Raw genomic sequence first — 26,666 nt, forward strand, 5'->3', positions numbered from 1 at the left:
TGCAAGTTTATATCAAACTAATGATTTGCTCTGTACTATAAAACTCGTGATTTATTCGAAATTACGATTTTTCAGCTGGTTTTGTTGAGGTGCGTATTTTCTATAGATGTCTATTCTATTATATTTCACTACTCTTAATAAAGCAAATTTAGTTTTTTTGCTAAATTTGAACCAGCTAATTGTGAATTCCTGATATCCTAAACACATTTTCAGAATGTTTTGACAAAGATTCTGTCAATATGATTCAAACTTCACACAAAGAGAACAATGAGATGACATGGAATTTGGAGGGAAGTGCAGTGATTGGTTTAAAACGGTCACAGGCTCTGGCCAATAGACGGCGAGCACTCTCCTTTAAAAAAGAGCTGCTCCGCTAACACGCATCTATCTCCTTTTGAGACGAGGACGTGATATCAACGATAAGATGAGCGGAAGAGGTAAAACCGGCGGCAAGGCCAGAGCAAAGGCTAAGTCTCGTTCTTCCAGGGCTGGTCTTCAGTTTCCTGTTGGCCGTGTTCACAGACTGCTCCGTAAGGGTAACTATGCTCAGCGTGTCGGTGCCGGTGCTCCGGTGTACTTGGCCGCTGTGCTCGAGTATCTGACCGCTGAGATCTTGGAGTTGGCTGGAAACGCCGCTCGGGACAACAAGAAGACCCGTATCATCCCCCGTCACCTGCAGCTGGCGGTGCGCAACGACGAGGAGCTGAACAAGCTTCTGGGTGGAGTGACCATCGCTCAGGGCGGTGTGCTGCCCAACATCCAGGCTGTTCTGCTCCCCAAGAAGACCGAGAAGGCCACCAAAGGCAAATAAACTGCTGCAGTTTGATTTACTTTAAAACCCAAAGGCTCTTTTCAGAGCCACCCACTTTATCTTTGAGAGAGCGATCTGATTTTGCTTATTATAGCAACATATCAAACTATGTAGCAATTATCTGTCATATATCAAACATAGCAACTATCAAACATATTTGCTGCATGTTCCCGGTGTTTATGAAAAGGTCTTGATGGTTGCATTTGATTAATCAGCCCCCCTGCATCCCCAAATTGAACTGATGCTGAATATGAAACCTCTGTAGCGCCAAATAAGCTTCCCTCACTAGTTTACCCCAATACAATGTCATAGTTAAAAGGGGACCGATATTATATTTATTGTAGCGGTGAAAACCTTTTCATTTGCCAAACTGTTTTATGCTAGAAACACTAACAGATTTGTAATCTAGTTTGTAGTTGTAGAGTAGAAAAAAAACAATCAGGCTGCTGGTTTTTAAGTTTTACATCAAGAAAACTTCATCATTTTACAGTAATGTTCTTATGTTTAACGTTTCACCAAGAAGTAGCGACCGGCCTCACAAATACAGCTTATCTTACTGATGAAATAAACTATAATCAGGCTGTATGGCTGTCAATCAAAATCTGGAGCTTCTGATTTTTATTTTATTTTTTTGGGTTAGAAAACAAACCTGGCCATGCTCAGGATATAATGCGGGTCTGTTTTGGTAGCGGCCACCTCAGATCACGCTGCTACAGAACAGCCAATCAAATTACTCTAATGACGCCCCGCCCAGTGAACGTAACAGCAGCACAGTTTAAATAGCCACGCTTTTCTGTGTTACAGCAGCTTATTTGTGAAAATGGCAAGAACCAAGCAGACCGCCCGTAAATCTACCGGAGGCAAAGCCCCGAGGAAGCAGCTCGCCACTAAAGCTGCTCGTAAGAGCGCTCCCGCCACCGGTGGTGTCAAGAAGCCTCATCGCTACAGACCAGGTACTGTGGCTCTGCGAGAGATCCGCAGATACCAGAAGTCCACTGAGCTGCTGATCCGCAAACTGCCCTTCCAGCGTCTGGTCCGAGAAATCGCTCAAGACTTCAAGACGGATCTGCGCTTCCAGAGCTCCGCTGTCATGGCTCTTCAGGAGTCCAGCGAGGCTTATCTGGTCGGTCTGTTCGAGGACACCAACCTGTGCGCCATCCACGCCAAGAGGGTCACCATCATGCCCAAGGACATCCAGCTGGCCCGCCGTATCCGCGGAGAACGCGCTTAATTTCACTGTTATCTTAATTTAAACCCAAAGGCTCTTTTCAGAGCCACCTCAGTGTATCAGAGAAGTGTAATTTCTATTAGTTTAAGGTTTTAGTCTTTTCACAAGGTTTATTTTTCTTTTTTTTTTTTTCTAACAAAAGAGTTTCGTCAGACTTGACGCTGCAGTACCCACTGAGGGTGTGCAAATAATGCAATGTCAACCTTCCAAATAGTTTAGATAATAAAAAATACTTAATAAATGGCTTTAAGAAGCATTTTCTACACCCCTGTCAACGTAAATTTTGTTTTTAAGTGTTTTGTTTTTGTGGCAGGATATTTGGGTTTAAAATAATTTCATATGTTATAAATGCTACTGGGAATTTATTGTACTTTAAATAGGATAATAGAGACACCTACAGGTGATGGAGAGGTATTTTTGGTTAAAACTTTGAAGCTTTTAATCAGAAGAATTTTCAGGAGCCGCTATAACACCTTTATATGTTTCGCATTGTTCGGTCCTTTTTATTTGTATTATATAAAACCAATAGTTATTGCAACAAACAAACACATGCTTTAAACACCACTATTCATAATATTTGTAAACAGTAAAACTTCTTATACAAAAGTTATCGATGCTCCAAAGAGTACAGTGTACTAGAATACAACTATAATTAATGTTTGTGTAAAAAAACTATATTAACACCCCTCAATAAGACATAAGTCTCAATTAATCTATGAGTAGCAGTAAAGTATTTCTTATTGCACATTTACACCGCAATTAATGGCAATCTGTAGACAAATCAAGCCCTCGTCTGAATGGCTATTAATTGTCTTAATGGATGCTCTACTTTTCCACCTTTGTTGATCTGAGCTCAAAAGGTTTTTCTTTTGCCTTTCTAGCAACACGGGGCCTTCATTTGCACCTCAAACAGGGGAAGCTTACAGGTATCGTCCAGTGTTCAGTGCTGTGGAAAAACTGAGGGAGTAAGTGCTCAATGACATTCATTTATAAATAGTTTTAGCATAATATATTGCTGTTAGAAACTAGTTGTGCATGTTGTGTTGAGTTGTCAGCATGCTGATGCTGTTCTAATTGTTTTACAGATGTGAGAATGAAGGCGAACTGCAAAGAGAGCCAAGACTGTGTCCTGGAGCGACAAGACTCCAAAGACTGATATTTCTAACTCTTCTTCCCAGAGAGCATTGTGTTAAATTTATGCCACCACATAAACGCTCAGGTGACCAGAACAATGAAAAAAAACTGAGGGAGCAGAACAATGGCAAAAAGGCGCAGACAAAAATAGACGCATGTCAGTGTTGACAAGATGCACTACTTTGGACTGAACCATAGTGGGTATGCTTCCCTGAGAGTATGTGTCTAGGAGTGATTTGATTGGGGTGTGTGTATTAGTCCCCTGCCTTCACGACAATCACTTCAATCTCATTTAAACATATTAATAACAAAAATGTACAGTGATAAAACAAAACTGTGAAGCAAAAAGGGTTTTAGGAGGGGGAAAGGCCTAAATAAAGATATGTGCACTTCAGTTAGGGTGTAAAACTGTCTAAACTGACAAAGTAAAATTAAATGAACAACATGAATGTACAGTAACTCCCTAAACAAAAACAAGAGAAAAGAGTTTATAATTGAAATGGTAGTGATGTGACGATGTGCGTTTTGCCATCATCACGTGATCAGTGACGTCCTAAGTTTCATTTTCGCCAATACCCACGTGACTGCTTCGAATTTTGATTCAAAGGTTTAAACACCCCATGTAGTAAAGGGTATAGAGAGAGATTAGGCGTCGATTACATACATTTCTAATGTTTCAAAGCACTGCACCGGTTCCACACACCAGTAATTAAACTAAAATACAATAGTAATTCATAGTAAAAAGGTTTTGAAGCACACTAAAGTGTATTAGCGTATTTGTTTTACAACTATCTTTAAAGAAAACCACTGCATATCGTAGTATACTGTTTAACAGAGGCCAGCTGGTGAGTGCAACCCGAAAGCATCCATGCAGGAATTTCTGGTTCGATCCCCTATTGGAACGGGACTAGTTGTAATATGATAAATGTAAATACTTTTGAATACCTTGGATTTAACTACAGTCATCGGTCGTGTAATGTAACAAACCTTATGTGTAAAAACTACAGTAATTTGTTTATATTACTGTTGTTGTATTACTACATGAATGAGTCGGTCAGTTGTGAACATTTGACAGTATTGGATCACAGTGCTTTCCCACACTCTAACCAGAAGAGGTCCTCATCGAGCACTGATTTAGAAAGCTTCGAGTAACGAATATTTTTCCGATACAAGCGAGTCGAGCGCTTCACTGGTTCAAAAAGCTTCATTTCACCATCACTACAAAATGGCACCCACCTCCATATTGCTTCCAATCACAAAGATAAGTCTCAAAAGCAGAATGTAAGCAGTTTTAAATAGCTTTACAAAAGATTGTAACTTGACATGTGACTAGACATTAGCCACAACAACATTAGTTACCGTAATAACATCAATGCAGTGATTCACACATACATACATGTAAGGCATGCATAATGAGCCATGTGACGGAGGTGAGATTTAGAAAATCTGAGGTAAATTATCCATTGTTGTTCTTATAGTAACTATTAAAGTCCTGCAAAATGATATTCAAGCTAAAAGCTCAACCCATGGCCTGTTTTTCTGTTCAATAAGTCATTGAAATTCACCTTTTAACTAAATAAAATTGAGGGAGTTTAAGGGACTGATAATAACTGAATACTAATTACATTTTAAAAAATGTATATAGAATTATACAGAAATATCACACTATATTATAGATTTAGCTTAAGTGACATTTTAAGAACATATGAAGAAAAAAAGTTCTTTACATGCAATAACAAAATCTACAAATATGGTCCAAATAGTGTTAATACTGAGAATTCTTCTCAGTGTGAGAGTAATATAGTAAATCTTTCTCCTTCACATTTTAAAATGTATTATACTGTATGTATTACAGTATTTACAACTTTTAATGACATGCTGTAGTATCAACTATAGGGAACTGATAAACTGTACATTTGTATATTTTAAGTTTCACTACAGAAACTTTGATGTAATATAATATAACTTATAGTTGTGGAGAACCACTGCATTGGAACCTTTGTTTATATTACTGTAAAGGATTCGCAAAAGATTTTTACAGTACTTTAGTGTTTCAAAAACTACATTTATTATGAATTCTTCTTGATACCCTCTCTGTGAATCTGTGCTGCAATATACAAGCTATTCTGCGTTACTTGAAACAAATAGATTTGCAATCAGTTTATGTCCCTTCGTTTCTAGATTTAGAATTCCTGGTGGAGGAATATGCTTATTTGAAATATAGATTGATTTATGGTTTACTCCATTATATAATTTACTTAATGCCTAAATTAGTTGACAACTACACCACTAATAAAAATAAAAAAAGTTCATTTAAAGTTAAACACTTTACTCTAGTTTATAAATTCAGAGACATGGTGAAGTTTAACGAACTATGAAAAGCCCTTTATTAGATAGAATGGGTGGCTCTTAAAAGAGCCTTTGGGGTAGCTGAAGAAACTTCAGCGCTTTACTTTGAGCTGGTGTACTTGGTGACAGCCTTTGTGCCCTCAGACACGGCGTGTTTAGCCAGCTCACCAGGCAACAGCAGACGCACGGCGGTCTGGATCTCTCTGGAAGTGATGGTGGAGCGCTTGTTGTAGTGAGCGAGACGAGACGCCTCACCGGCGATGCGCTCGAAGATGTCGTTGACGAACGAATTCATGATGCCCATCGCCTTAGAGGAGATCCCGGTGTCAGGATGGACCTGCTTCAGCACTTTGTACACGTAGATAGCATAGCTCTCCTTCCTGGTCCTTCTGCGTTTCTTACCGCTTTTACCGGCGGTCTTGGTGACCGCTTTCTTGGAGCCCTTCTTGGGAGCAGCCTTTGCTGGTTCAGGCATGTTGAAGATTTCAGAGAGTGAAACCGAATAAAGCTTGTTCGCTGTACTGGGTATTTATTGAAAGCTCGTGCCAAGCGGAGGACTGTATTGTCTTTCAATTGGGTGAGTTCGCTCAACGAATGAAGATTTCATTGGTCAGAATTGGGCGGCTAGATAAACTTCCCGCCAATCGCAGGCTTCTAAATTTGAATATTTTCCGTCCAGCCCCCAGTCATTTCCCACACTGCTTCTTTGTCTGACTTTCCCGCCGTATGTAAACGACTGTTTTCTTAAATGATTATTATTATGATTATTAGATGATTATCTTAAAAATGGTAATTGAATGATATCAAATGTAGCATACAACCTGTAGAATGACCAGAGATGTAGAACTATCTCAGGCAAAAGCGTTTATCAAATTCACGAATTTACTAACATAAAGAGCAGAATAGCTATGGTAAAAGCAGTAATTAACCCACAAAATGGATTGTCAACACTGAGAATATGCATTATCCAGTACCGATAACAAACTTATTTGCCAACGAGTTAATCGAAACCGGACCTATACTGTCTTTCTGGGACGGTAATCAGAATAATTTGTACTTGTTTATTTATATGAACTTAAAGTATCTGAAGAACAGCTTTGTAAATTGTATTAGCTGATTTATATTCTTAGTTGTTTGTGCAATTATACAAAAGATCGTAAATAGTTTCAAATTTTCTCTGAACTGGTGTACTTACACAACCGGTATGCTACTACAGTATTTTATTACTTATTAAATAGTTGCAAAACTCCGCACATGGCGAACAAGAAAACGTGCTCTTTATGAAAGTGTGGGTGGCTCTTAAAAGAGCCGTTGGGTTTTCAGAGAGGAGCGCAGACGTTTACCCGCCGAAGCCGTACAGAGTACGTCCCTGTCTCTTCAGCGCGTACACAACATCCATGGCGGTCACGGTCTTTCTCTTGGCGTGCTCAGTGTAAGTAACAGCATCACGGATGACGTTCTCCAGAAACACCTTCAACACTCCGCGAGTCTCCTCGTAGATCAAACCAGAAATACGCTTCACACCGCCACGGCGAGCGAGAGACGGATAGCGGGTTTGGTGATTCCCTGGATGTTATCACGGAGAACTTTACGATGACGCTTAGCGCCTCCTTTACCGAGTCCTTTACCGCCTTTACCTCTTCCAGACATGTTCGCTTTTAAGCTTGATTTAACAAGTGAACAATTGAAACTACGAGTGAGGTTTTATAATCGCTTACAGGACCTAGCTGTAACACTGGAAGGCGGAGCTCCACGATTTTAAATTACGTCACGTGCAACAATTATCCGCCCCGCCCCTAATTCACTTGAAGATCTTGCCTGAAATTCTGCAATAACACACTGGAGACAGAATTACACCCAATTATGTAGAAATTAGAGTGTTCAAATAAACATCAGCAACCTTTTTTTAAACATATTTTTAAAAATTTATAAAAACTGTGGCTTTAATTTCCATATTTCAAACATAGAAACTGTTCTACGTATGCAAATGCAGACATTCATTCATTCAGTTTCTTTTCAGCTTAGTCCCTTTATTAACCTGGGGTGACCACAGTGGAATGAACCATCAACTTATCCAGCATGTTTTACAGATGCCCTTCTAGCTCCAACACATCACTGGGAAACACCCATACACTCTTACATTCACACTAATAAACTACGGACAATTTAGCTTACCCAATTCACTTGTGGAGGAAACCCACGCCAACACGGAGAGAACATGCAAACTCCACACAGAAACGCCAACTGACAGCTCGAACCAGCAACCTTCTTGCTGTGAGGCGAACGCGCTACTCACTGCGCCATCATGCAGCCGAAATGTAGACATTAATGTTTAATGTAGATAGTATGTAGACAAATGTTGACAATAATAATTTCAATAATTTTATACTTGTTTTTATTTTCTTTAGTTATAACTTCTATAGAAACTTCTATTTCTATATCTAAACGGTCTCATTTTATAATCCAGAATTTAGACTCTTATTAATATTAATTATCATTAACATTAATTTTTAAATACATTAAAAAAAATTTAATCATGATAAAATCAGGGACTAAGCTGAGCAACATTAACATTAGATTATATATTTGTATAGTGTTTGAAATGTGCCTGTTCTGCTTATTGGCTTTCAGAATTATTTATCATGTCTTCCATCTTGAAAAGAGACAAACAACTTACAAATAATTAGCTACAAAGACGTTAGGAATGTTACTGATTTATATGAATTATATTCTGCTTGTTTGATTTGTCTGTATGGGAGAGGTTTATCTTCCTTCTGAAGGAGTTGAGTAGATTGATTAGGATAAACACTTTACTGAATCTGGGATTAATATGAATTTTACTCTGACTTGTTTCCAGAATCTTACACTATTTCTCATTTGGGAAAGCAACTTTATCCAATCATATATGCCATTTCTGTAAAACTAGTGCTATATGGGTGCTTCTTGCTGCTATATAAGTTTTTGTTTTGTATTAAAGACTTGTCTAGCAATACTAAGTGCAAACTTATATTATCATAGGGTATATGAAGTCGTTTCTTGTTCATGTTAGGTCATGGCTACACTTTGGAATATACTGGGTTTAAGACTTAAATACAAAAATATGCACTTTTTTGATGCACTGAGGTGGCTCTTAAAAGAGCCTTTGGGTATAAAATTGATTAACAGTGAAATTAAGCGCGTTCTCCGCGGATACGGCGGGCCAGCTGGATGTCTTTGGGCATGATGGTGACCCTCTTGGCGTGGATGGCGCACAGGTTTGTGTCCTCGAACAGACCGACCAGATAAGCCTCGCTGGACTCCTGAAGAGCCATGACAGCGGAGCTCTGGAAGCGCAGATCCGTCTTGAAGTCTTGAGCGATTTCTCGGACCAGACGCTGGAAGGGCAGTTTGCGGATCAGCAGCTCAGTGGATTTCTGGTAGCGGCGGATCTCTCGCAGAGCCACGGTACCGGGCCTGTAGCGATGAGGCTTCTTGACGCCGCCGGTGGCGGGAGCGCTCTTACGAGCAGCTTTAGTGGCGAGCTGCTTCCTCGGGGCTTTGCCTCCGGTAGACTTACGGGCGGTCTGCTTGGTTCTTGCCATTTCTTCAAAGACCTCTTGCTTGCTTTGCAAAAGTAGTGATATCAGTGTTCGCGCAGCTGTTATTTATACTCTGTTCAGCATTGCTTTCGGTGGGCGGAGCGTTAGCACAGTCATTTGATTGGCTATGACGAGAGAACTTCTCAATAAGATTTCACCAATGGCTGCACGTTCCCTGATTTTGAATCAGAACAACGGAAGCCCGCGTTTTTCTCTCTCGAATTCCACAATGAACTCGCCCCTCGTGTAAAAGACTGATCAGAAATCAGACATGAAATTTTTTTTTTCAAAATATTGACCTTTTGCAGTTATTCTACACACTTTTTAAACTTAATTATGAAATAGTTTTTTTTGCTGGATTAGCTTGTCGGATGGTCACACTTTTTGATGTACCAAAACATTTTCTAAAGATTTAGAATAAATCTACTAAATCTAGAGTCTACTTATTTTAGGCTACTTTATGATATATCACTAGAGGGAAAATAGCAATCTGTTAAAGTTTTTAAATTATTAATTATGTTTTGTCATTTATTAGGCAAATAACAAAATGGCCGGCACATTCAACTTTCCTCAGTCAGAATGTTGCCATCTGAATAATAAAAAATAAACATAATAATAATGTTGAACTTTGCAATTTTAGCTTCTCTTGGAAAAAAAGTACATGTAAATTCATGAATAACAAGAATAACCTAATAAGTATTATTATTGATCACTTTTTCTTTCAAGAGTAAGTTCCAATATTTTGAATAAAGGTTATAAAACGTTTATTAAAAGTTTTTTCCATAACAATAATAAAGTTGACCACTTGTATCTGATTCCGCTTGGTCTTACAGTTTTTCAATGGGTTATTTTGATCATTTTTGATGGCATAACAGTGTCAAAATGAGCTCATGTATAATGGGACAAATACTGGACTTTGGTCAGTGAGGGTGGATCTCTCAGGCTATTTTTTTAAACTCAATACACTTTGAGGAAATGGACTACGCTCTCTTGTAAGTAACTGGTTTAGCCCCATTGACTTCCATTATACCATGTTTGATTGCAAAGCTGTGATAATACAATCACGCATTTTTGATTTTCCCGGTTGAGATAGTGTAATTTTACTGTTGATCATTAGTTGTCGTGTAGAAATGTAAATACACATACTAACAAATAGATAAATGTCAACAATACACAAGATTAAGAAAAATTGTTGACTCTGAATAATTCACACACAAACTATCACGTGTTTCTATTCCCATGTTAATGTGCTTAATTACTTAAAATAATTACTCTTTCAAAGAGAAAATAGGTGGCTCTGAAAAGAGCCTTTGTGTTGGTCATCAAACGTTGCCGTTTATTTGCCTTTGGTGGCTTTCTCGGTCTTCTTGGGGAGCAGAACAGCCTGGATGTTGGGCAGCACACCGCCCTGAGCGATGGTCACTCCACCCAGAAGCTTGTTCAGCTCCTCGTCGTTGCGCACCGCCAGCTGCAGGTGACGGGGGATGATACGGGTCTTCTTGTTGTCCCGAGCGGCGTTTCCAGCCAACTCCAAGATCTCAGCGGTCAGATACTCGAGCACAGCGGCCAAGTACACTGGAGCACCGGCACCGACACGCTGAGCATAGTTACCCTTGCGGAGCAGCCTGTGAACACGGCCAACAGGAAACTGAAGACCAGCCCTGGATGAGCGAGTCTTAGCCTTTGCTCTGGCCTTTCCGCCGGTTTTGCCTCTTCCGCTCATCTTGTAAATTCTACTTTTCTCTTCCAAAGAGGAGTAAGGTTAATAGACCAAGGCAGACAGTATTTAAGAGCGCGTGCCCGCCTGCTATTGGTCAGAAGCTTTCAAACCAATCACTGCACTTCCCTCCAATTTCCAAATCCCTCCCCTGTCTGCAAGTGTTTTCCTTTGAGCCCGTTCAAATAACATTAATCATAAGTGGAACCAAATATCAAATATGCGGTCAACAGCCGTTTTTCACACACCTTTTTGGGCATTTAAACTTGTTTGTATTTATTATTAAGTGTTTTTTTTTCCTGATGTAAACATCCAAAATACAATTAATTCTTTTCTTGTTCTTAAACAAGCTGCCTGTAGATTTTAATTACATTAGCTATAAATCTCTATTTAAGCAGCACACACACCATTCTTTATTATATTCCCCAGTTTTCAACCTTTTATTTTAACTAATTATATTCATTTTATTCTATTAAGCTGTTTATTCGCTAGCAGTTTGCAAAAAACATTTGTAAAAAACACACAAAATACCCACAGTAAAACTTAGGTTTTGTCATAAAAAATTGCGATGTAGCGTATACATATTATTAAAAAATACATTATAGAAATATTATAACACTGTACTTTACTCCATATCTCCATATATATATTCTGCTAATTTTTGTTCAAATGTTGGGAAAACAAGCATGGCCGCTCCTGTAAATACCAAGACACACTTTAGATCAATGTGGAAGTGTTGTTCTTTTGTAGTAAGTAGGTGGCTCTTAAAAGAGCCGTTTTGTTGAATTATGGAACAGAATAAGATTTACTTCTTCTTGGCAGCGGCCTTCTTAGGCTTGGCCGCCTTCGGCTTCACCGTTTTGGGCTTTGCAACTTTCGCCTTTTTGGGGCTCTTGGTTGCTTTCTTGGCAGCCGCTGGTTTCTTCGCCTTCTTGGGGCTTTTAGTTGCTTTCTTGGCAGCTGCGGGCTTCTTGGCTTTCTTGGGGCTCTTTGTCGCCTTCTTCACGGCGGTCGGTTTCTTCACCTTCTTGGGCGACTTCTTAGCGGCGGGTTTCTTGGCTTTCACTGCAGTTTTCTTGGCCGCTGGCTTCTTCTTGGGCTCGGCTTGCTTCTTGTTCAACTTGAATGAACCGGAGGCGCCTGTTCCTTTAGTCTGGACCAGAGTGCCGTTAGTCACCAGGGCCTTGACGGCGGTTTTGACGCGGGAATTGTTCTTCTCCACATCGTAGCCGCCGGCAGAGAGAGCCTTCTTCAGGGCTGCGAGGGACACGCCTTGTCTCTCCTTGGAAGCGGTCACAGTCTTAACGATGAGATCGCGGACATTTGGACCCGCTTTCTTGGGTTTGGATGCCGCTTTCTTCTTAGGAGCTTTGGCCGGTGGGGCAGCAGGAGCGGTTTCAGCCATGTTTCTCTGGGCGAATATAGTCAAACCTCGACGACAGTGTGAGATCTATGAAGTGGCGGCGCTGCTGAGCGGCTGTGAACTTAACTACCACATGAGGACCGTGTAGACTCAACACACTGATCCACACAGCATTTTGGCGCCTAAATTTTGTCCAGATCAAGCTTAGCTTTTGCTTATTAAAAATGGGATTGTACTGCTTTTCGTTATGAAAGGGTTTTGACAATTAAATTAAATTTAACTCGACATTGTTCCTCCATTGATTACTTTGCTTATACTCGTGCATGTCTCTTGTTATTAAAGCTTATTATTTGCTTATTCTTGTTTAAATTCATACAACAGATTTCTATAGGTTTATTCTTCAAATGACATTTGTAGGTGAAACTCTACTTTTGTTCGCGATTTATCTGTAATTTTGCTTTGATTTGTGAAGATGTTTGCATTAAAATGTGGCAAATGGTGCATCAGCATGCATTTTAGTATTCTTTTTATGAATGGTGACACTCTCATAACGCATATCAAATTTTACCTAAACACTCACGAACAAATTATTTGAAAATGCCCCTGTACAACACTCATAAACAGGGTTAAGATTTGAAAGACATGCAATTAAACAGGCCCTCTAAAATATTAATGTTGAATTAACAGTTAGCAAATGATGAGTTATTTGATAAAGTATGTTTATAAACAAATTTATTTACAGGTTTATTTCGAATGGACTAATAAATATAATAATTAGTACAATTGTAATCGATGCAAGTTGATAATGTTTTCAACATATTGTTTATCATTTTATACGCGAATACATATTACCATTAAGACATTACTAATAACTAATTAGATATTTACATAATTTTCCATCTCTGGAACTTGAATCTGTAATAAATTATAATGAAGATTTGTACAAGAACGTTAACGGAGTTTATGAAAATATATAGGGGCTTAATGGGTCTTCCCGGATTGGGTGTTTTTGATGGATAAATGAATTGAAGTTTTTCATTGGTCAGAAATGTGTTCATTACACTTCTTTGGAAATGTTCTGTCATTTATCATTGACAAATAAACTAATTTATAATAGGAATACTTTAAGCCTTAACAGGTCAAGAAGTTCAAGCTTTACTTGTATTATCGGTCTTGTACTGCAAAATTACTTTAGAAACGTGCTCTCTATGAAAGTGTGGGTGGCTCTTAAAAGAGCCGTTGGGTTTTCAGAGAGGAGCGCAGATGTTTACCCGCCGAAGCCGTACAGAGTGCGTCCCTGTCTCTTCAGCGCGTACACTACATCCATGGCGGTCACGGTCTTTCTCTTGGCGTGCTCGGTGTAAGTGACAGCATCACGGATGACGTTCTCCAGAAACACCTTTAACACTCCGCGAGTCTCCTCGTAGATCAGGCCAGAGATACGCTTCACACCGCCACGCCGAGCGAGACGACGGATAGCGGGTTTGGTGATTCCCTGGATGTTATCACGGAGAACTTTACGGTGACGCTTGGCGCCTCCTTTTCCGAGTCCTTTACCGCCTTTGCCTCTTCCAGACATGCTTGTATTTAAGCTAAGTTAAACGAGTAAACTTTTAAACTTGCAAGTGACCTTTTACAATCGCTTACAGGACCTAGTTGAAACACTAGAAGGTGGAGCTACCATTTTCCGACCCGCCCCTGAACCCGACTGTGACGTCACCAATCTGGATGACATGCTTGATTATAAAGAAAACATAATTGAAAACAAAATGTAGTCTTAATTTTTTTATTTGAAATTTTTTGTAAGTGCTGTTTAACAGAGCAAAGATATTTTCACAGTAAATGTTATATTTTTCTTTTTTTTAAACTAATAATTCCTGTATTGTTAGTCTCGTCGATATTTTTTTCTAATGGCTACAGAACAGCCACTGTTCTCCAATTAATTGCCTAATTAACATTAAGTCTTTAAACAGAATACTATCCTGCAAAATAGCTAGCTTCCCACTGTCATTGTGACAAAAAAAATAGTTATTATTAAAACTAAAATTTAAAATGGGTTGACAAAAAAAAAAAAAGATTTCACAGGAGGGCTTATAATTTTGTTTTCAACTATTGATTGACCCTACAACTAATAAAGCAACGGTTTATAACATTTTCTGTAGGATGCTTTATAATAATATCCAAAATAAGACCGACTCTAACAAAATTAACCCATATTATTTAACTATATATTTGGCTAAGACAAGCACACATTTATGCTAGGGGAAGGCAGTATAAAAGGGAATTCTTTAGTGAGAATTTATATATATTTTTAGTATTATGTGGTTTAATATATTACTAGAAGCACAATCTTTTAAAGACCAAGTGGGTGGCTCTGAAAAGAGCCTTTATGTTCTGTAATTCTCAAACTGCAGCAGTTTATTTGCCTTTGGTGGCCTTCTCGGTCTTCTTGGGCAGCAGAACAGCCTGGATGTTGGGCAGCACACCGCCCTGAGCGATGGTCACTCCACCCAGAAGCTTGTTCAGCTCCTCGTCGTTGCGCACCGCCAGCTGCAGGTGACGGGGGATGATACGGGTCTTCTTATTGTCCCGAGCGGCGTTTCCAGCCAACTCCAAGATCTCAGCGGTCAGATACTCGAGCACAGCGGCCAAGTACACTGGAGCACCGGCACCGACACGCTGAGCATAGTTACCCTTGCGAAGCAGCCTGTGAACACGGCCAACGGGAAACTGAAGACCAGCCCTGGAAGAACGAGACTTAGCCTTTGCTCTGGCCTTTCCGCCGGTTTTGCCTCTTCCGCTCATCTTGTTGTTATCGTTTCCTCGACACGAGTAGAAATAAATTCGCAGTAGAACAGCTCATATTTAAAGGAGTGTGATCGCCGTCTATTGGCCAGAGTCTGTGACAGTTTTAAACCAATCACTGCACTTCCCTCTAAAATCCAAGCTACTCCCCTCGTTCTCTTTATTCGAAGTTCGAATCACGTTGAAAGAATCCTTGGCAAAACATTCAGAAAATGTGTTTAGGATGTCAGGAATTCACAATAAACTTGTGCAAATTCAGGAAAACTAACAACTTATGTTATGAGATTTAATAAGAGTAGATTCATATGAAACAGAATATACATGTTAGACAGACAGACAGACAGACAGACAGACAGACAGACAGATAGATAGATAGATAGATAGATAGATAGATAGATAGATAGATAGATAGATAGATAGATAGATAGATAGATAGATAGATAGATAGAAAAAATGAGAAATTGTTCACAACTTGCCACAAAACCAGACGACTGAGAACATTTACATTTTCTAATAAATCATGTGTTCAACAGTAAAGAAAGAGAAATCAAACGTACCCTGGTATAAACTAGTATTGTAAATACAATTCTCAACATTATACTAAAACATTTAGTCATAGTTGAACACATGTATAAAGGCTTAAAGGTAAAATTTATCTGGATGTGTTGGCTCATATCTGGCAATAAACAGGGCTTGTTATTCACGCCAAATTTAAAAGATTACAATGAAAACGTTCATGTAGAAGTTTGAGACTTCACCCATCAACGCCCACCAGCAACTATAGTTGCAGACGTTCATAGTTGCCATTTTCCTTTTATAAGTATTATATCAATGTTTAATTTCTCAATGACATGCAAGCAAACAACTAAATAAAAGATTTCAGGAGAGAAAAAAGGAATTGATTTACTTGCTGTGATATGAGGCCTTCAAATTACTACCTTTAATTCCAGGATGCAAAATGGAGGCTGTCCCTAATAAAGGCAAGTTTCATGTTAATAAAAATACTTTTTGTTTACAAATATATAACAACAATATAATCATAAAGGTCTCTAGATTCATCCAAACTAAAGAAATCTTTCACAATATCTATAGCTTTGTGTATAGTTTGACATATGTTCAAGCATGGGCAAATACATTTTAAGTACATAAATAATGGAGAATAACATGTTAATAAATTATGGTTATTGGCCTTGTTTAATGGTTTTTCTTTTTTGCTTTCATAATAACCCATTTAAAAAATATCTTTATTTTAAAGTAGAATATTTTTATACACAATTTGTACCTCAAAACCGTCTGTAAGGATGGTATACAGTTTAACCCAAAGAATGAGCAGTCAGTCAGATGAAGAAGAGTCGGGGTCAGAGATTTAAATAAAAGTTTACTGAAGATAGTTCGCCATTTTATCAGCAGAAGCCAGCTTCAACACTCGCAATGAGTTCCTAGGCCGCTCTGACTTACAGTACAATTATACTCTTTACACTAGTCCAGAATAGGTGGGATCCAGGTAAACAGTTCTCATTGGTTACAGCAAAAAGATAAATCTAAACGTGTGCGTCAATGAATTGTATCCAACTCCAGATATGGATTGCGACATGGTTACTGGGGGTTATGCTGACCCAAAGTTATTAATAAGAGCTGATCTCTGACCTGTAAAAAGCAAAACCAGGGACACAATAGACAATCTGTTGTGGAAACTTGAGGTAGTTTCTTGTGTTCAACTGCTTTATCAAACTGGTTCCATCAACATTCGGCTACAATAGTCTCTCTACACACAGTCTAGATATATACAAAAGTATTTAATAAAATTAGACAGCTATACAAGACAGACATAGCCAATCAGAACTCTTTAACTGACAGAATGGGTGGCTCTTAAAAGAGCCTTTGGGTTTAGCAAATTGGTTTAACCTTTTACTTGGAGCTGGTGTACTTGGTGACGGCCTTTGTGCCCTCAGACACGGCGTGTTTAGCCAGCTCACCGGGCAGCAGCAGACGCACGGCGGTCTGGATCTCTCTGGAAGTGATGGTGGAGCGCTTGTTGTAGTGAGCGAGACGAGACGCCTCACCGGCGATGCGCTCGAAGATGTCGTTGACGAACGAGTTCATGATGCCCATCGCCTTGGAGGAGATCCCGGTGTCAGGGTGGACCTGCTTCAGCACTTTGTACACGTAGATAGCATAGCTCTCCTTCCTGGTCCTTCTGCGTTTCTTACCGCTTTTACCGGCGGTCTTGGTGACCGCTTTCTTGGAGCCCTTCTTGGGAGCAGCTTTTGCTGGTTCAGGCATGTTGAAGATTTCAGAGTGTGAGACTGAGTAACGTATGTTTGCTGTGCCGGGAATTTATTGAAAACTCTTGCCAAGCAAGAGGACTGTATTGTGTTTCTATTGGGTGCTTTCGCTCAACGATTTAGATCTCATTGGTCAGAAATGGGTGGCAAGATGAACTTCTCGCCAATCATATGCTTCTAAATTTAAATGTTTTCTGCCCAACCCCCAGTGATCTACTGCATCGGTTCTTTGTCTGACTTTCCCGCCATAATACAAAAAGCTTAATTTATCACACAGCTCTAGGTTAAATATTATGGTTTCTACGCCATCTTAATAGTAAAAGAATGATCTCAAATATATAGTGTGTAGAATGACCAGAGATGTAAGACTATATCAGACGTGCTGTTTGAAATTTACTCCCTTAATAGAGCACAGCTGTGACAACTTTAGCAAATAATTTACAATGTTTTTTCATATCCTTCGATAGTAAACAAAAAGTTATTTGCTAAAGTTCATTTTAATTTGAAACCAAACATGGCTGTAATAATTTGTAATCTGGTGAATTTGTGCCACAGCCCTATACTGGGGTGCTGTCCAACAATCAATGTCCAACAATCTTTCCAACAATCAATTTTAATTGATTTTAATAAATCTTGTTGATACTAAGTTCATGGTTCATTTTAACCAAACTAATTAAATAAAAACTAACTAACAAAAAGGAATAATAATTAAAATGTGCTCTTTATATAGTCAAGTTACTTAAAAATTTGAAATGTGCTCTCTATGAAAGTGTGGGTGGCTCTTGACTTCGCTCACTGCTTCTTTGTCTGACATTCCTCGCTGACACAAATAAAAACACACACATATATACACATATATATACACATATATATATACACATATATATATATACACATATATATATACACATATATATATATATATATATATATATATATATATATATATATATATATATAAAATATCACAACAACCCGCCAAAAATGCTTTATTTTACCGTGAAGATCTAAGTTAACTACTGTGGTTTATACATGGAGCAGAGTCGGCAGAACGCTCTCAAACTAAAATGCTTTAAATTCAAATAAAAAAAACCCCGCTATGATAACAGAAGCAGCTTGATTTACATTACAGGCGTTTTTATATTGATTAGAAGCCAAACATCATCGTATTCCCATTATAGTTAATATTGGCAGCTTTTTAAATTAAACTTAACCCACAATGAAGTGTAAACTTCAATCTTTGGCAGATTTGGGTCCTTGAAACGGTTTGGGGCTTGATTTCGACGGATAGCGGGTTTGGTGATTCCCTGGATGTTATCACGCAGAACTTTACGGTGACGCTTAGCGCCTCCTTTTCCGAGTCCTTTACCACCTTTGCCTCTTCCAGACATGTTTGCTTGTGAGCTTGATGCAATAAGTAGTTAAGAAGACGTGCAGGTGACTTTTACAGCAGCTTACAGGACCTAGTTGAAACATTAAAAGGCGGAGCTACATGATGGTAATATGTCACGTGCTACACGTATCAGACCCCACCCCTAAACCCAACCGACACTTGAAGGATAACCGAACAGTTTACATTCATTATTTCAAATACAGCAAATAAATAAATAAATAAATAAATAAATAAATAAATAAATAAATAAATAAATAAAACAGATCTACACATCACGTTTCAGTGTGTACAGCAGGTTTTATTGGACTTTATATTGCACCCCAAGTGGGTGTTTTTGAACAATTCTAGAGCAAAGTTGTTGATTTTTCTCTGACATTTTGCAACTTTGGCATCTTGTCTAAAATTCTACAACAGAAGATTGGAGACAGAACATTTCATATTATGCAACACTATAGGGTTGTTAAAAAATATTGAAGGTGAAAAATAAAATGCACATGTTTAAAAATAGCCTTTATATCCATATTTCAAACATGGAAAATTACAGATTTCATTCTTAGTATTTTAGTAAATTTTTAATTCTGTAAATTTAATTAATTATTATTGGGGTTTTTCTCAGGAGGCCAAAATAAAATCAAAAATAAATTTGGTTAACTGAACATTGTGTGCGTCTGAAAGTGCATCCACCCAATAAAACATAGGCCAGAGTAATAATTTAAATATTCTATATTTGTTTTAATTTCTATCGCTAGAAGTTCTAATTATATACCTAAACTTTTATGTTTTTACTTATTATATTCAAATATTTAGATTCTTATTGATATTATTTTTGTTTGTTAAGGTCACAAGTGATAGTATAAGCATTTCACTGCTGTGTATGACTGTTTGTGTGCCAAATAAAATAGTAATTTGATTTTAACTGGTGGTTCATTACACTGTGGTAACCCCTGAATAAATCAGTAACTAAGTTGAAGGAAAGTAAGAAAGGAACAATAATATTTTATTAAAGGTTAGTATAGTGTACCGGTTTGGAGTGTGAACCCTTTTATAAGCAAATATCGATAGCCTTTTCTGCTGATTGGCTTTCAAAGTTATTTGTTACGTCTCCCATACTGAAAGGAGACAAAAAACTTACAAGTAACAGTTCAAAGTGTTAGAAATTTGACTGAATTTTACACACTATATATGCCTGATTTGTTTTTCAGTCATTCTGTAAATAATCTGATATGTATAAGTTTTGGTTAATGCATCAAAGGTAATGCTGTTTCACATGTCCAAGACTGATAAAAAGTAAAAAAGAAAAAAAAAAAAACAGTCCACAATTACTTTCTATATTGAAAATCGTCATTTTCACTTATGAATTTGGCATTTGAAGAGTTAAAATACTGTAGCTTCAAAGCAACTTAGTATTTTTGATCAGGGCTGAGGTTTATTAACAGATTTAAAAGAAATAAATATGGAAATAAATATCTGATGCAGTTTTACTGCTGTTTAATTTAGTGTATGTTTTCATCCTGAACATAACAAAAGGCAGTAAATTTGCCCAGAGTGTATTGTTGAGCTTTTTCCCCCCAAATCACGTGTCAAAATATCATTTGTCACCAAAATTCATTCTGCTAGTTGAAAGTCAGGAAAATTTGTGGCCAAATTAAGACTCAAAATCACCCAAGAGTATGAAAGGATCCCCAACAGTGCATAAAGGTTAATGTCAACGTCAGGTTTTATTTTTTTGCAGAATGAATCAATCTTATTAAATTGCTATTGTTATGAACAGCACTTATATTTAGTGAAGTGTACATTTGCAAAAACACCACCAGTGCTTCAAGGTAGGGTGACACCAAATTTTTGTTTGTACATAGAATAGTTTTCACACTTGTCTGGCAATGGTGTTAACTGGTACTTCGTTAATATTATATATTGATCATCCTGCGAGTGTACAAAGAACACAATGATTACATCAAGACCAATCTGGCTGTACACTTAAAGCTTTAGAAAATTTTACTTTTATATATAGTGGAGTGGCTCTTAAAAGAGCCTTTGGGTTTAAATTAAGATAACAGTGAAATTAAGCGCGCTCTCCGCGGATGCGGCGGGCCAGCTGGATGTCCTTGGGCATGATGGTGACCCTCTTGGCGTGGATGGCGCACAGGTTGGTGTCCTCGAACAGACCGACCAGATAAGCCTCGCTAGACTCCTGAAGAGCCATGACAGCGGAGCTCTGGAAGCGCAGATCCGTCTTGAAGTCTTGAGCGATTTCTCGGACCAGACGCTGGAAGGGCAGTTTGCGGATCAGCAGCTCAGTGGACTTCTGGTAGCGGCGGATCTCTCGGAGAGCCACGGTACCGGGCCTGTAACGATGAGGCTTCTTGACGCCGCCAGTGGCGGGAGCACTCTTGCGGGCAGCCTTGGTGGCGAGCTGCTTCCTTGGGGCTTTGCCTCCGGTAGATTTACGAGCGGTCTGCTTGGTTCTTGCCATTTTTGCAGAAATAGTCTTTGCTTTCTGGACAAAAGTAATAACCCACTTCCTCTGGCAGCTGCTATTTATACTCTGCTCTGCAGTGTTCTCTGTGGGCGGTGCGTCAGCAAAGTCATTTGATTGCCTACTGCGACAACTTCTTGGCGAGGTCTGACCAATAGCTGCACGTTCCCGAACAGGATTTACACAGTAGCAGCACGCGCTTTTGTCTATTGTATTGCACATACACGTACTTTGAACTCGGCCTCGTGTAAAAGTCGGATCTGTTAGAAATCAAAGTTTATGAAATTATAGGTTAAATAAAACGTAAAAACATTTTATTTGGTGAATGAAATCATGATCTGTGAAACAATTCATGATCTTGATAGGCTGTCAAATCAAACAAGCACTAGGGAATTCTTCGTCTTTGCATAGTCGTCTATATAATAAAACAAAATAAGGTGTTTCCCAGTGATGGGTTGCAGCTGGAAAGGCATCCGCTGCGTAAAAACGTGCTGGATAAGTTGGCGGTTCATTTCCCTGTGGCGATCCCTGATTGATAAAGGGACTAAACCTAAAAGAAAATAAATGAATGAAAATAAGGTTATTCTCGTGTGTGCTGAACAACTTCTTACACAAGAAACCTTCAAATAAACTACTTTAATAATCAGTAATGCAGTTTTAAAATTATCGTTACTGATAGTCAAACTACGGTAAGTTTGATTCAAGACTACTAGCATGGCTACTTATAAGAAAAAGTGGCGGATTATGAAAACAGGTTGCAGGTACTACATATCTGGAAACTCTGTAGCTCTTTCAAAGAGAAAGTGGGTGGCTCTGAAAAGAGCCTTTGGGGATTTTTATTTGTTTATCAAACTGACTTATTTGCCTTTGGTGGCCTTCTCAGTCTTCTTGGGCAGCAGAACAGCCTGGATGTTGGGCAGTACACCACCCTGAGCGATGGTCACTCCACCCAGAAGCTTGTTCAGCTCCTCGTCGTTGCGCACCGCCAGCTGCAGGTGACGGGGGATGATACGGGTCTTCTTGTTGTCCCGAGCGGCGTTTCCGGCCAACTCCAAGATCTCAGCGGTCAGATACTCGAGCACAGCGGCCAAGTAAACCGGAGCACCGGCACCGACACGCTGAGCATAGTTACCCTTACGGAGCAGCCTGTGAACACGGCCAACGGGAAACTGAAGACCAGCCCTGGATGAGCGAGTCTTTGCCTTAGCTCTGGCCTTGCCGCCGGTTTTGCCTCTTCCGCTCATGTTGAATATTTGCTTCACGTTACTATTCAGGAGAGAAATGTGCTCATCTGTCATAGGCAGTCAGTATTTAAGAGAGAGTGCTCGCAGTCGATTGGTCAGAGTCTGTGAAGTGTTCAAACCAATCACTGCACTTCCCTCCAAAACCCAAACCCGTCCCCCTCCCTGCCAGAGTCTTATTTTGAGCCTCTTAATTTAATTTCTTAAGTTTTAAGGCCAAAGACAAAACATGCAGTCAAATCTGTGAGTAAGTTTAGATATTTTGGATTTTCATAAAGTTTTATTTACTCAGATGTAACATGTAACACCCCTATTTGTAAGTTTTGATGCACTTTAGAAACGTGCCAGTAAAATTAAATGTCATGCACAACTAGATGATAAAGTTTAAGTACAAACTTTATGGTGGCTTGAAAAAGTCTATTAGAAGTAGTTTATTTAGTTTGAAAAAGTTTCAAATTGGCTAAAAGAATGTTTAAGATCTCTGCAGTTAACAATGTAACCACTGTAAAGACTAAAACAAGCCTGAATTAGCATGTTACTAGCAAGATTTTAGCTTGAATTAGCATGATAATAGCATGATTCTAGCACGAATTAGCGTGTTACTAGCATGATTTTAGCATGAATTAGCATAATATTAGCATGAATTAGCATATAACTAGCATGATTATAGCATGAATAAACATGATATTAGCATGATTCTAGCATGAATTAGCATGATTCCAACATGCATTAGCATGAATTAGCATATTGTTAGCATGATTCTGCCACGAATTAGCATGTTGTTAGCATGATTCTAGCTTAAATTAACATGATATTAGCATGATTCTAGCATGAATTAGCAAATTAGCATGATTCTAGCATAAATTAGCATGTTGTTAACATGCTTGTTTATAACATGAATTGGCATGTTGTTCGCATGAATTAGCATGTCATTAGCATGTTTTTAGCAAGATTAGCATGTCAGTAGCATGTTAAAACTACTAGTATGTGTTAGAACAGCTAATCATAGTGTATGGAACAGTTGCCAGGGTGCTGAAATTGGTTGCTAGGGAGTGTCTAATAAGTCTAAAGGTCATCAGTGATTGGCTGCTGGCTAGACTGAGTTAAATGAGGCCAGACTCTCATCTGTAGGACAGTCTGATGCAGAGTTCTGAGCTCACAAAGGCTGACTCAATGATAAGTCAACAGAAGTCTTTTACAATGTAAGTATATGGACAGTTGCTAGGCCAGGGTGCCATAAGTGGTTGCTAGGGAGTGGCTAGTAAGTTTAAAGGTCATCAGTGGTTGGCTGTTGGCTAGTCTGAGTTAAATGAGTCCAGTTAGAAGTCTGTAGAACAGTCTGATGCAGAGTTCTGAGCTCACAAAGTCTGACCCAATGTTAAGTCAATGGGGCTTTTGAGAATTTTCTGGGTCATTTTTTGGAAAACCCAAAGTTGGATCAGTTAGAAAAGATATAGCAACCCGAGTCAGACCAGTTTGAAGGTTTGACGAAAGTTTGAAGTATGTAGCTTGAAAGGCCTAGGAGGAGATACACTTTAAAATTCGTCTCAGAAGAAGTTTAAGTGAGATAACAGTATGCTGGCTTTTCATGCCACTATAATTTTGAAGGCTACTTGTCCCAAATGTATTTTTTCTCCGCTACAATCACCAATCTTTTTTCCTGTTTTTCCACAGAGGGATATGCTTATAATTTGAATGATAATATTAATTTAATTCTACAAGACATACAAACTGGCTGTTTGCATTTTCTACTTTATCCAACGTTATTTAAATGTTCGTATTACAAACATTAAACGTTAACTCAAGAACGCACTTAACTAACGGATCTTAGTAATAGTTTATATATCGCTCGGTATAGATATTTTATGCCCATTTTTGTTCCAATATTGAGGAAAAAAATGCCTGGTCGCGCCTGAAAATACCAAGAGTGTTGTAAAAATGTTGTTCTTTTGTAGTTAGTGGGTGGCTCTTAAAAGAGCCTTTTTGTTGAATTGGGGAACAGAATAAGATTTACTTCTTCTTGGCAGCGGCCTTCTTAGGCTTGGCCGCCTTCGGCTTCACCGTTTTGGGCTTTGCAACTTTCGCCTTTTTGGGGCTCTTGGTTGCTTTCTTGGCAGCCGCTGGTTTCTTCGCCTTCTTGGGGCTTTTAGTTGCTTTCTTAGCAGCTGCGGGCTTCTTGGCTTTCTTGGGGCTCTTTGTCGCCTTCTTCACGGCGGTCGGTTTCTTCACCTTCTTGGGCGACTTCTTAGCGGCGGGTTTCTTGGCTTTCACTGCAGTTTTCTTGGCCGCTGGCTTCTTCTTGGGCTCGGCTTGCTTCTTGTTCAGCTTGAATGAACCGGAGGCGCCTGTTCCTTTAGTCTGGACCAGAGTGCCGTTAGTCACCAGGGCCTTGACGGCGGTTTTGACGCGGGAATTGTTCTTCTCCACATCGTAGCCGCCGGCAGAGAGAGCTTTCTTCAGGGCTGCGAGAGACACGCCTTGTCTCTCCTTGGAAGCGGTCACAGTCTTGACGATGAGATCGCGGACATTTGGACCCGCTTTCTTGGGCTTAGACGCCGCTTTCTTTCTAGGAGCTTTAGCCGGAGGGGCAGCAGGAGCGGTTTCAGCCATGTTTCTCTGAGCGAACGGTCACTGCCGTCAACAATCTGCGAAATCAATAAGCGGCGCTGCTGAGCGGCTGTGAACTTAAATACCACATGAGGACCGTGTAGACTCAATACACTGATTCACAAGGCATCCAGCTAAACATATGAGCTAAACGTAGCTTTCTCCATTTAAACATTGACCAAATCAAGTTAAGCAGAACATCTTGCAGATTTAAAAAAAGCGTATTATGAGGAGGCTACAAGCTTTCTATGAACTTAAAATTTGAGTTTTAAAAAATTCAGAAACCATCAATTAAAAAGTGAATGCCTTGGTCTACATAAGAAAATGTAACCGCTGAGTACATGTAACAACAAAAACATGTTTTGTGGATTTAAGGATAATCATTTTCTAATTTTAACAACGTTTTCCCTCAATCAATCATTTTGTTAAGAATGTTTTTTTAAACAGTGGAGAACACGAACTAATTATTAGAAAAGCCTTAATATAAAACGTATTGGAACTTATGAATCTCATTCACACCCAGTGTCACAGAATATCAGTCACCGAACATTTCAGAACATTCAGTTTATGCAAATAGGTTTGTCAGATCCTGCATTAATGTGTCCGTTCACCTACAAATGTAAAATCTGTGATTTAACTGTAATCATACGAAGCTCCAGGAACACTTTGTGTTTATCATTTAAACAAATTCAAATACTTTATAATGTACCAAACAATAATAGCATCACTGGCTACACATTTGTATATGTTAAGGCCTGGCTCCCGCTTTGTGTTTGAGTGTCTGCAGAGTTTTGTAAATAAAAAAAAACATTGCATTTTAGACACAGGTTATGATGCTCTCCATACGTGCTTTGAAGGCACACAATAAAGATTCCACTAATTGGAACAAACAGCTCACATTTCTTTAACATTTGTGTAAGATTCTGTCATAAAGACAAATTCATTGTGTGTTTATATACATCGTGCAAATGGAATTAGTTCATTCTTTGAAAAAGAACTTTATTTATCTTAAAATTATGTTTATTTTAAAAGGCATCGGTATTTAACAGCGCGTGCTCACCGCCTATTGGTCAGAGTATGACAAGGTTAATAAACAATCACAAACGTCCGGTCGAATTCCAAACTCCGCCCCCTCGGCGCGTCTTGTACTCGTTGCGTTACACCTCCTACCAGTGTTTCAACTAGGTCCTGTAAACGATTGTAAACTGTCACTCGCAGTATCTGGCATTCACTTGTTAAATTGAATTTGACGAAACCATGTCAGGAAGAGGCAAAGGCGGCAAAGGACTCGGAAAAGGAGGCGCTAAGCGTCACCGTAAAGTTCTCCGTGATAACATCCAGGGAATCACCAAACCCGCTATCCGTCGTCTCGCTCGCCGTGGCGGTGTGAAGCGTATCTCTGGCCTGATCTACGAGGAGACTCGCGGAGTGTTAAAGGTGTTTCTGGAGAACGTCATCCGTGATGCTGTCACTTACACCGAGCACGCCAAGAGAAAGACCGTGACCGCCATGGATGTTGTGTACGCGCTGAAGAGACAGGGACGCACTCTGTACGGATTCGGCGGTTAAACGTCTGCGCTCCACCCTGAAAACCCAACGGCTCTTTTAAGAGCCACCCACACTTTCATAAAGAGCACATTTTCTTGTTCGCTGTGTTATATTCATTAATGCCTTGTCTT

At 39.1% G+C, this 26,666-nt stretch overlaps 11 protein-coding genes across 11 annotated transcripts in view; 2 read left to right on the plus strand and 9 right to left on the minus strand.

Annotated features, from left to right (window-relative positions):
• LOC130219134 (uncharacterized) overlaps positions 1–26,615 on the plus strand; it is a 29,052-nt gene extending 2,437 nt beyond the window's left edge. Inside the window, exons 2-3 of the mRNA XM_056451417.1 lie at positions 1,595–1,974; positions 26,243–26,615. Coding sequence (XP_056307392.1) covers positions 1,595–1,974; positions 26,243–26,556 — 694 coding nt within the window. The 3' untranslated portion in view covers positions 26,557–26,615. The remainder of the gene's footprint in view (positions 1–1,594; positions 1,975–26,242) is intronic.
• On the plus strand, positions 345–833 carry LOC130219124 (histone H2A-like). The gene has a single exon (XM_056451410.1). The coding sequence runs from the start codon at positions 425–427 to the stop codon at positions 809–811; it is 387 nt and encodes a 128-aa protein (XP_056307385.1). The 5' UTR covers positions 345–424; the 3' UTR covers positions 812–833.
• LOC130219133 (histone H2B 1/2-like) lies at positions 5,592–6,018 on the minus strand. The gene has a single exon (XM_056451416.1). The coding sequence runs from the start codon at positions 5,995–5,997 to the stop codon at positions 5,623–5,625; it is 375 nt and encodes a 124-aa protein (XP_056307391.1). The 5' UTR covers positions 5,998–6,018; the 3' UTR covers positions 5,592–5,622.
• On the minus strand, positions 6,842–13,766 carry LOC130219428 (neurofilament heavy polypeptide-like). Its single transcript, XM_056451836.1, is given in 7 exon segments — positions 6,842–7,064; positions 7,067–7,185; positions 7,808–7,810; positions 8,775–9,117; positions 10,445–10,725; positions 11,627–12,226; positions 13,452–13,766. Coding segments are annotated over 7 exon segments (1,857 nt in total). The 5' UTR covers positions 13,760–13,766; the 3' UTR covers positions 6,842–6,861.
• LOC130219122 (histone H2A-like) lies at positions 10,423–10,837 on the minus strand. The gene has a single exon (XM_056451407.1). The coding sequence runs from the start codon at positions 10,821–10,823 to the stop codon at positions 10,437–10,439; it is 387 nt and encodes a 128-aa protein (XP_056307382.1). The 5' UTR covers positions 10,824–10,837; the 3' UTR covers positions 10,423–10,436.
• LOC130219117 (histone H1-like) lies at positions 11,442–12,255 on the minus strand. Its single transcript, XM_056451403.1, has one exon. It carries the CDS (start codon positions 12,220–12,222, stop codon positions 11,623–11,625), a length of 600 nt encoding a protein of 199 aa, XP_056307378.1. The 5' UTR covers positions 12,223–12,255; the 3' UTR covers positions 11,442–11,622.
• On the minus strand, positions 14,454–14,997 carry LOC130219121 (histone H2A-like). The gene has a single exon (XM_056451406.1). The coding sequence runs from the start codon at positions 14,983–14,985 to the stop codon at positions 14,599–14,601; it is 387 nt and encodes a 128-aa protein (XP_056307381.1). The 5' UTR covers positions 14,986–14,997; the 3' UTR covers positions 14,454–14,598.
• Positions 16,766–17,331, minus strand: LOC130219126 (histone H2B 1/2-like). Its single transcript, XM_056451412.1, has one exon. It carries the CDS (start codon positions 17,266–17,268, stop codon positions 16,894–16,896), a length of 375 nt encoding a protein of 124 aa, XP_056307387.1. The 5' UTR covers positions 17,269–17,331; the 3' UTR covers positions 16,766–16,893.
• Positions 20,363–21,616, minus strand: zgc:113984 (uncharacterized protein LOC573997 homolog). Its single transcript, XM_056451402.1, has one exon. It carries the CDS (start codon positions 21,359–21,361, stop codon positions 20,726–20,728), a length of 636 nt encoding a protein of 211 aa, XP_056307377.1. The 5' UTR covers positions 21,362–21,616; the 3' UTR covers positions 20,363–20,725.
• Positions 21,944–22,469, minus strand: LOC130219120 (histone H2A-like). The gene has a single exon (XM_056451405.1). The coding sequence runs from the start codon at positions 22,435–22,437 to the stop codon at positions 21,997–21,999; it is 441 nt and encodes a 146-aa protein (XP_056307380.1). The 5' UTR covers positions 22,438–22,469; the 3' UTR covers positions 21,944–21,996.
• Positions 24,234–25,188, minus strand: zgc:153405 (uncharacterized protein LOC751661 homolog). Its single transcript, XM_056451401.1, is given in 3 exon segments — positions 24,234–24,994; positions 25,030–25,101; positions 25,136–25,188. Coding segments are annotated over 3 exon segments (729 nt in total). The 3' UTR covers positions 24,234–24,390.
• Positions 26,616–26,666: the final 51 nt, after the last annotated feature.

This window comes from Danio aesculapii, chromosome 25 (assembly GCF_903798145.1).
Source record: "Danio aesculapii chromosome 25, fDanAes4.1, whole genome shotgun sequence".
In the NCBI taxonomy this organism is placed as follows: domain Eukaryota; kingdom Metazoa; phylum Chordata; class Actinopteri; order Cypriniformes; family Danionidae; genus Danio; species Danio aesculapii.